At 42.9% G+C, this 10,115-nt stretch overlaps 1 protein-coding gene across 1 annotated transcript in view; it reads right to left on the bottom strand.

The window, feature by feature from the left end:
- Nucleotides 1–4,433: 4,433 nt before the first annotated feature.
- The window catches only part of si:dkey-247m21.3 (5-hydroxytryptamine receptor 4), a 50,107-nt gene continuing 44,425 nt past the window's right edge, over nt 4,434–10,115 (bottom strand). The window contains exon 7 of the mRNA XM_049559882.1: nt 4,434–4,530. Within this exon, the coding sequence (XP_049415839.1) occupies nt 4,479–4,530 (52 nt within the window). The 3' untranslated portion in view covers nt 4,434–4,478. The remainder of the gene's footprint in view (nt 4,531–10,115) is intronic.

Below are 10,115 nucleotides of genomic sequence, written 5' to 3'. Positions count from 1 at the left end.
CTGCCGCGAGTCATGTCCACCCCTCCTCCCCTACAGATTCGAGGTTGCTGCTCTGTGCTGAATTGCTTCGTTGTGCTCTGGCGTCTGGCAAAAATAGAAGTCCTGCCTATCTGTTGCAGAGGGCTCTGGAGTGTCACAGCAGAGACGGAGCCGGAACGCAGCACAGCCGCAGCCGGTGGAAAAACACACATTGACTAGAACTGAATCCTATCAGCTCCGCTGCCGTGCCGGAGCACAGACGCAACCAACACGCATCTGGTGGAAATTGGGGGTAATTTGTTTGCCCACGGGTGGCTGCCGTGGCAGGGCCGCGTCTCCACGTCCTTGATCTTCGGTTTTCCAGCGGGCCGTTCGAGCAAGTCCGGCTTCTCTGCCGCTGCTGCCGGGGTACAGCTGAGGAGGAGCCGGCTGCTAATGCTATGTACCAGGACACTGCTAATGCTGCTTGCCGTGCTGCTAACATTTGTTTCTCAAAAACATCAGTCGGGTCAATGACCCACCTGCACATGGGCTACAATGTATGATTGAAAATGAATAACAGTTGAAAGTATTCGAAATGTCCATCCCCGTCTAGCTATGATGCTAGTTAGCCAACTTTGGCTAAAGCTTACCTGTCGAGGAGAAGAGTAGCCACTTCGACATCCGATTTCAAATTCTTATCTGCTTTCAACTGTCTCCACCGTTCAAAAGCATCTCCTATGTAGACTCTCGCTTTGCCTCGAGTTTTGTCTTGGCATTTTTTGGAAATCATAATGGGGTGTGTGCTGTAGCCATCAGCCTTGCCCCCACCTGTCTCCTATGTCCCTCAATTTTAATGCACCATATCACACTTATAGGCACTCACATTCACATTCACGGTGTAGGGTTAATGTTTCTCCGTCAGGGATAGGAGAATCATAGTAAGAGGGGGGGTGGTGGGTTTACACACACTGTAGATACGCATGGCGTGGCTCGTGGGGCCCGGCCCTCCTGGGCTGAGGGTTGGAGCCAGGGAGCCCATTTACATCATGGTGGTGTTGCTGGGTTCCCGGTGTCTGGGGGGTCCCGTGGCCCTGTGGCGGGTGGGCCGGGTGGCGCCCTGGGAGCTCTATGGGTTCCTGCCGGGGTTCCAGGGTGCGGTCCGCGTCGGGCAGTGGGTGGGCGGGCCCTCCTGCCCCGCCTGTCTGGGGTGTGTCTCTGGCTCTCTGGGGGTGCCGGCCATTGCCGCCCTGGGTCCTTGGGCCTGCGTGGTGTCCTGCGGCCAGGGTCTGGGCACTCCTGCGGTCTTGGGGTGCCATACGGCCCCCCTTCCCCCGCAGGGCTGGCCCTGGACCCTGGTGATGGTTTTCATAAACACATTGGGAGGGTTCAAATACACGCATGCATGTTCAATACTTCAGCTCCGTGACGCATTGCAAAGAACCGATGGGATCACTCCAAAGGGGTCCACTTGCTTCCCAAACTTACCACACCACGCTGGCAACTCTTCTCTACAATCGGGCTTTCCCCCTCCACCAAGACTCTCACATTTTTGGTGTTCAGTATAGACTTCTCTTTTGTTTTTGTTTTTCAGTACAGTATAGTAGACATGTATATGTTTATTTTTGATAATCTGCATGGAGCACAACCACTTCAAGGCCACAATACATCAGCTACACTGCCTGTTTCTCCCCTGTTTTTTTTGTTTGTTTGTTTATTTGTTTGTTTGTTTGTTTTTCCTCCTTCTTCTCCGCATGTACTGTCACTATATAACTCAGGACTTAAGCACCTGCCCCCTCCCCCTTGCTTGTTTCCTTACTTTCCCCTTGACACACTTTGCTGTATCACGGCCCTCTCTGGCTCATATTAGGAAGTTTTTCCAATAAAGGCTGTTAGGCTAGTCTCCAGGGAGGGTGGGTGACGGTCACAACCACGCATTATGGGTACGCAACAGGCCAAAACACAAATTCAAAACATAAACATGATTTGCAGACCGTAAAAATTTTTTTTAAATGTGAATATTCTGGCTGTACTATTGTTGTCAGTGAGATCAGTATGTTATATGAACATTATTCCTTAGTCTCTGTGACATAATAGGATGATTTTACGACTATTTGCTTTAGATTTCTTACATATGGCTCCTTTAAAACAACTACATTTGTTACAGTAATGCAAAAAGCATGTCACTAGATGACTATGTCATGTGATGTACACTAGAAACAATGTTACATGGCTGAAAAAACTCAAGCTGGCTTTTGGTTTCACCCGGAACACAAACATCTCCTGGGTGAAAGTCCTGTGCCCATCCTACTCTGACTTTTTCGCTCTTTTTATTATGCTATTGCCACACACAGGATTACACTAGAGTTAGTTGAAAGCCTGTTAAGTCTCATACAGATAGTAACCCCTTTTACACTGCCAGATTTTCCACAAATGTTGGGCCGTTTTGCCGGCAAGCTGTGAGCGTTTAGACACACAGAGCCAGACTGGCGAGTTGATCCGAGGTGCCCAATTTTCCGCCTTGTAGGGTAGTCATATTGGCGGAACCCTTTTAGTTTAAAAAGACCGAGGCGGCCTTCCGCAACAGGAGGAGCTGTTGATGACGCCGCACGTGCGACCCACTGGTGGTGGATAAACAGGAAACAGCTGATAGCAGGAATTAGTGAGTAGCTAGTAGCAAGAGGGAAACACAAACCTGACAGATGCTGTAAAGATGAGCAACTGGGGAGACAAGGAATTGCGTGCCCTCCTTGCCCTCGCAAACGAAGAGGCCATTAAATGCCAGATGACGGGAATGGTGAAGAACGGGCCTACTTACGAGAGAATCGCCGAAGGACTGACCAGCCGCGGCTTCCCTCCCATGTCACTGTTTACGTCACACACTGAGCTACACGTTCTGTTACTTGCTCACGCCCCCCATTGCCCCGAAAAAGGCGCATTCTGTATAAACAAAAGTAGGTAGGCGGCATTTTGCTGCACTCCCCAGTTTTGTTTTTATACTGCCAATGCTGAAAAAAGACTGATTGGGCTTTCCTGCAAATTTGCACAATTCCTGTTTAAAAAGGGCTACTGTAAGGTGCCTTGTGCGTCAGTAACAGAAGTCGAGGGCCACTGACCAGGCTGTCGTATTTGACACCCCTGGCAAAGAGAACAGGCTGAGATAAACAGTTTACTGTCTTAACTCTTTTTCCACTCTCTCACCTGACCACAGAAACAGTGCCCTGATCTGACACCCTGAAGTGTTGCTGCCACACCTATTGATCTACAATTTACACTCTCTCACACATACAGGACAACATTCAACCCTATTCCCACATAAAGATGGCAACTTGAAACAGCTGTCAGATGCCATATTTGTGACAGAGATCATTTCTGCCTCTCTCCCAGCCATCCTCTCTCCGTCTTTGTCCTTATATCTAAATTTTTTTTTTTACTGCTGACCCCCTTAAATTGATTTTTTTGACTTTTTCTCAGAACAATTTCTTTCCTGCTAGTTATCTAACTGTACATTTTACAATCTATAAAACATGTACAGCAACAAGCTACCAGATATCTTCAACCCACACAGTGAGCTCATCAAGTAACAAAGGGCAGTAAAATTATATTGTGATGCAGAAAAGAGAATGCTGAAGCTCTGACTGAAACCACAACATCCAAACAGTTTCCTAAAAAGCAATTCAGCTGAACTGTTGCTCCTTTGGGGCAAATTTGCTCTTCAGACAGAGTTTAAAGTAAAAACACATGATAAGAACAATGAAAACAAATGAACAAACAAATCCGCAGAATGCCTGAACCTCATCCCCAAATTCAATATCAGCACTGCACAATACTCAAGCTGACCGCCGGTGTTCATGACAGATTTAAATGGAGCCACTGTGTCGTCTGTATCAGACACAGATCCATTGCTTTTCTCTCGTTTGAGCAGATGGAGAAATGTTAAGTATCTGATTCACCTGAAGCTAAAACAAGGTCAGCAGGTAAATATTGACAGAGACTTCTGACCTCTCAGCTACTCTAAAAGCAACAGAAATAACAGGAATGAACATGAGTCACTCCAACTAAAGGAATTACCCCCAAACACAAGGGATTATGGGTAGCAGAAGATCAATGCACCATGTGATAAGCAGCAAGTGCTCATAGTTGGAAAGTTTAGCAGAACCAAAGTGAATCATCAGTTTGTTTCAGCTCATTCGTCACTAAAATGTCTAACCTGGCACGACGACAGGTTATCTCCAGTAAATAAACTGCTTCTGAGTCATGTGATTTTTTTTTTTTTTTTACGAGTTTAAGCCCACTGAAAAATGAGACAGTCAGCACCCAAAGAATCCAAACACAACAAAATGCAACAAAGCTGACATTTCCAGAAGCATTTGGACTGTTTGCAGGTGTGATCACACCCTTTCTCATCTTCACATACAGCATTCATCCATTTACCTTCCTTGTGTTGTTGGTGACATCAGTTGGAAGAGATGCATGGCAGATCAGTGTTTGTAAAGGTAACACTGAGGGACTGAGCCTGCTCACAGAACGATGGGAAACCCTGACAGTGTCCTCAGAAGCCCCTGCAGATGCCTGGCAAGAGCAACGTTCAATTACAATGTTTTAACGTGCTGAAATGAAGTTAAGATTTATTTTCCTGCTGCTGTGTTGTTTTTAGCAGAATCTGTGTTTCAGGCCGACAGTCAGCTGAGGTCAGGTCTTACAGTCCTGGCTGAAGATCAGGTTTTTTGCCAATTCTGGGAAACAGTGTCGCACAACTTCTGTTTGCTCCCAAATCAATTCAGATGTGTTTCTTTTTTTTCTCTGCCTGTGCAAGAATGTGTACAACCAATTTCTTGGCATTCTGCCCATTTGATATTTTCCATTTGTTGTGTAGAAATAAAACTCTCAGCCTGATGAATTTTCATGGCAATATTGCCAATCAAAAAGTCAGTTGGCTGAATGACAGACCAATGGACCATCAAACTGATGGACTGCCTCTGACATCCTTTTTTGTGCTTAGTAATACTCTAAGTTTTCTGAGTAATTTCGGCATGCAAATATGATCTTGATGGATCTAACTGAGAATTTAGGAAGTGCAATGGATTTCTATTACTACAGTCAGAGTGGATGTGATGTCATTTATTGGTTTGAGACCAGTCCCCAGGATTTCTTCTTGAAACATTTCTCCTGTAGGGAGGACTGTGATGAAGACTGTGTATGCTGTTGATTATTTTTATTTTATTTTCTTTTTTCTTTTTCTTTCTGTTTTATTATTTTTTCCCTCCTTTTTTATTTTTTTTATTTTTTATTTTTTTTCATTTTATTATATTATTATTATTATTATTATTATTATCATTTATTTATTTGTTTTTTCTTTAATTGTCTTATTTTTTTCTTGTGGTGGTGGGTGGGGATATATATATTTGTTTTTATATACACTTTTTTCTGGTATCGAATATTTCTTTTCCATATATGGCTAAATAATGTGTATATATACTCATACAGTCGACTCCTGATTTTTTTGGAGAAAGAGATATATATGTACTTTTCTTTTTTTTATATCTTTCTTGTTTGCCTCGTCTGTGTCTCAAGAAAATGTTGTCAAAACAAATTGAGAAATTTTTGTTTGAAATATGACAAAACTATAAATATAATAAAAAGAGTTGGGAGGAAAAAAAAAGACCACACAACTACATGTTTATGGAAGAAGTTGTTTGTCGTGATGAGCCTACAGCAAGTTATTGCCTGACTCGGCAGTTCCCCTCAGCTCTGTGGAGTATTTTGGCATCTTTCAGCTCACTGTTTTGGTTTTATGGCCCACAACTTATTACTTGTTATTTCTGTGTTTGAGAGTGAGCATTAGACTTACATTCAAGTGTCTACTGGATGTGTAAATAAACCACTGTTTGCTGACAAGTTTGTCATATCTACCAAAAAGGCGAAAATATGCCAGTGTTTACAGCTTGTTTCCGCTGCCCCCGAGTAGCCAAAAAATAACTGCTGTAAGTTTAACAGGCCTTTTTCACAGCACATTTTGACTTTCTATAGTAGGATGTCTGATCCATCTCATGCTCAGTTTCCTCACTGACAGACTGCGAGCTGTGCAGATGGGCACATTCATATCACCTGCACTCACCACTTACACTGGAGCACCACAGGGTTTTGTGTTGAGCCCACTCCTGTACACTTTACACCAATGATTGCACCAGTCCGACACAGTCATTATCACAACACAGTTGTACATTTCACCCAGTGGTGTGAGGACAACCATCTTCATCTTCACCTCAATGTCAGCAAGACAAAGGAAGTAACAATTGGTCCCCCCTCACCTCAGCATCCTCATTAATAACCAAACAGTTGAAGTAGCTGACAGTTTCAAGATTTACCCTGGACAATAGACTCAGCTTCAACCAGCACACTAACGACATCATAAAAAGGAGCTACTGATAACTATCAACCATCTGCAAGCTTAAAGGCCTCTGTATTGACCCCCATCTCCTCTTATTGTTGTACCAAAGCATAATCTAGTTCATCCAACTGTACATGTTATCGGTTACAGGGCCATACTCGCGTGCATAATCAACACCACTGCCAGCATAACTGGTCTCCTCACACCTGACCTCACACTGCTACTTTAATAAGACTGGACATCACACACCCACTCAATCACCACCTAACCACACCCACTCAATCACCACCTAACCACAGCCACTCAATCACCATTTTACCACAGCCACTCAATCACCACCTTACCCCAATGCCCTCTGGGCACAGATACAGAGCAATGAGGTGCATAAGGGCTTGCTTTGGGAACAGCCTGCTCCCCGCAGCCATAGCTACCTTCAAAAACAGGCCTCACTGAACAGGCCCAAGTGTGAACTGCTGTCTGTCGCTGCATGTTGTTACTGTGTGCTGTTGCATATGCTGTTGTCTGGTAGGGTACAATGCTGGGAAAAGGAACCCTGAGTTCAAATCAGTGGAATAACATCCAGAAAGTCTTCTACGACTAAAAATATGTAAAGAAAAGAAACCCCAAACAAGACAAAGCAAGTCCTTTGTCCTTCTCGACTGCCTAAATGAATTTCAAAGACCCCATTTGACCAGGTGGGTCCATTCGACTGTCCAATTTGTCACCAAGGAAACATTTCTACCATGGAGGAAATCAGAGCCAGAGACTGAGGGAGAGATGAGTTTCATTTAGAAACACAGATGAGTTCAAAACGTCTGAACCAAATCTAAAACTAAGGAGGAAGAGACATGACAGCAGCTGATGTACTCAACTTAAAATGGAACAGGAAGCTATCAGGACAGCAGTCAAATGGGTCTTGGTACTTTCATTATATTGCCTATTTTTTATTAAGCAGATGTGAGTTTTTCATGTTCTCACACTTTCTTTCCTTTCTTTTTTTTTGTAGTACTAAAAAATATCATAACTCAAATTAATCCCATTTTTTAGAGTTAAAGATGAGAAGCAGGGACACCGTGACGTGCCAGTGGAGACTTTAATAGCACAAAATCATCTCCTTCCTCTTCCCAGGTGTTTTCTTCCTCCGTACTCTCAATTTAAGGTGAAAAACCTTCTTCTGAAAGCCTTTCAAATCACATTTTTTTGACATAATTATACAAATCATCTTGGTAAGGCGAGACAGAGAAGGAAAACAATGGTAAGAAGCAGGCCAGAATTAGAGACGAGACAAAGGGTGATGACAGAAACAAGACAAATGTTTCACACAAATGTTCAATAAAAACAAGTAACAGAGGAAACAGAGGATAAAAATTGTCTGGGTGAGAAAAAAGACAGAGAGAGAGAACAGTGAGATGTAGAGAGGAGCAGCTGGACGATTTTAGGTTTCAATCAAACAATAATAAATCATATAAGCCTCATAATAAATCCTAGACCAGAGTGTTTACACTGTCCGGCCTGTCTGTCTAAACTTAGTGTCTGTGGTCCACAAAACCTGGCTTTTTACTGATTCTGGCATTGTTTGACTCTGACAGCTCGGGACAAGCAAGGTCGCACTCTCCTGCTGACATGAAGAAGAAACCACGTGAGAGCGACAGGTGATCTGTAATCACACCAAATATTCTTACACAGTCCTGAAGAATGAAACCATGAACCCTCGGCCAAGATGGACAGATCTATTCTGGGACATTATTTTTCCAAAGATGAGAAGCAGCTTAGTCTTTAATTCTGATTCTCTTCCCTAAAATATCCTACCAGAGCTGCAGCCTTAAAGGAATTCTTCACCCATGAAATGTACATCAATCACTTACACCTTGTTAAACTGAATTCCGGAAAAATCTTGCATGCTTCCATGGTGAGAGGAGAATCCAAAAACAGAGAAAATTCTTAATGAATCAAAGTAAAGGGGTCCGCGTTTAACAACATCAAAACTATCTCAAAACATATATAAACACTTCCTTAAACGAGTGTGCATTGGCAAACATGTGCATCTGAACTCATGAGGCATAGGCGTGCTACTCGTCCATGCTACCGAAGGTCAACATGTCCTTATCTTTCCACATCCAGATACAACGTGAAAGGTATCCTGAGTGCGTTGGTTGTTAACATTCTCGGACGCTGTGTCCAGTTCTGCCTGTTACATGCATTGTCTTCTTTCAAAATACACTTCCATTTTCACAGGAAATTTACCGTTTACATACAGTCTCTTTCAAAATAAAGGCACTGTGCTGATACAACACTGTGAATTGAGGCAACAAAAACCCCCGGTTGGGTTCAGGAATAAGGAACAAGATTTGGTTTTATAATCTTAGAGGACGCTAACACAGGTCCCGCCAAGTTTCCCCCTGACGCCACCATGTGCCATTAAACTATCATGGTGACCGGCCGTGAGTCCCTGGATTTTAATGACTTCAAAGTGAGAGCAGATTGGATACACGGACAATATTTTAATACACCCTTAAAAAACAACACCTGGTGAATGATCAGCTTTGAACTCAGGATTTCTGATAAATAGGTTAGGGTACCATGCCTGTTACGGTTGCTTAGCAGCAAAGTCAGGTGCAACCTGCCTCTGCACCCTTAAAGGGAAATTTCGATTTATTTCAACCTGTCTCCTATCGTCCTAAATTTGTTCAAGTGACTAGTGACATAAAAATAATAATTAGCAAACAAACATGGCACCACACCGGTAAGGTAAGACAACATGTTTACATGTCGTTTTCTATATGTTCTCTGACATTTATCCTAATGATGTGAGGCGGTCTTTGTAGAAAAAAAGCTTGTTTAGTGGACTAACTTTGCACTTGAAGGTTGCCCGTTCACTTACGTTTTAACAGGTCTGATGCTACTATGCGCCCCGGCTGTATCTAGGCTAATGGCGAACATGCTAACTATTATTTTTATGTCACTAGTCACTTGAAACAAATTTAGGACGATAGGAGACAGGTTGAAATAAACCGAAATTTCCCTTTAAGAGTTGGCACGGTGTATGCACAGGAATAGCTCTCAACACCTGGTCTCACATTTCCCCAGGTGGGAAAAGGGTAGGGAGGGTAAGGGTCCCTTGTATGGGTTAAGCTCCCCCCAAAACACTGGATACTAAATTTCCCATAATCTTTGTCTTAAACCCACCTGCATTAACGCCAATGTCTTCTAAACTCCACAACTCCAGTTCATAGGAGGGGCTTGTTAAGTTTGTTATGAGAAAATATGAGAAAACCCTGATGATATCACTATGACATCATCACTGTGATTGTAGTCTCAGGCTTTAAAAAAGCTTCTCTAGAGTAACAGAAATAATATATATATTACAAATCTGTTTTGACAGGCTCAGCAGTGCTCCTCCTGACTAGTAAACTGATCCTGTGTTTGTAAAACTCTGTTCAGTGCCCCTTTAATATAACCCAACGATCACTGACACTGTTTCTAATACCTTTCTGGTTTCATTATTTTAGTGTTTCTGCAGCTATTCTGCATTTTTAGACTCTCAGCCCATTTGTCCTCTTGCCTAGTGAAGCATAATGTCCTTACATGGAGCTAAATGTTTTATCTCATCTAAATCATCAAAACACCAAAAAACACTCAGAATGAAAAAAATAATAACAGCTTTGATTTAATATGGCGGCAGGGCTCTGAGTCGTCTCACTCCTCTCCCACATAAACCTTCACTCCAGAGAGATTTTATATTCTGCTGTTTTCAAATCACTAAACA

Source organism: Epinephelus fuscoguttatus, linkage group LG18, assembly GCF_011397635.1.
Source record: "Epinephelus fuscoguttatus linkage group LG18, E.fuscoguttatus.final_Chr_v1".
NCBI classification, from domain to species: domain Eukaryota; kingdom Metazoa; phylum Chordata; class Actinopteri; order Perciformes; family Serranidae; genus Epinephelus; species Epinephelus fuscoguttatus.
The sequence above is the reverse complement of the archived record's forward strand: the minus strand, read 5'-3'. Positions and strand labels throughout refer to the sequence as shown.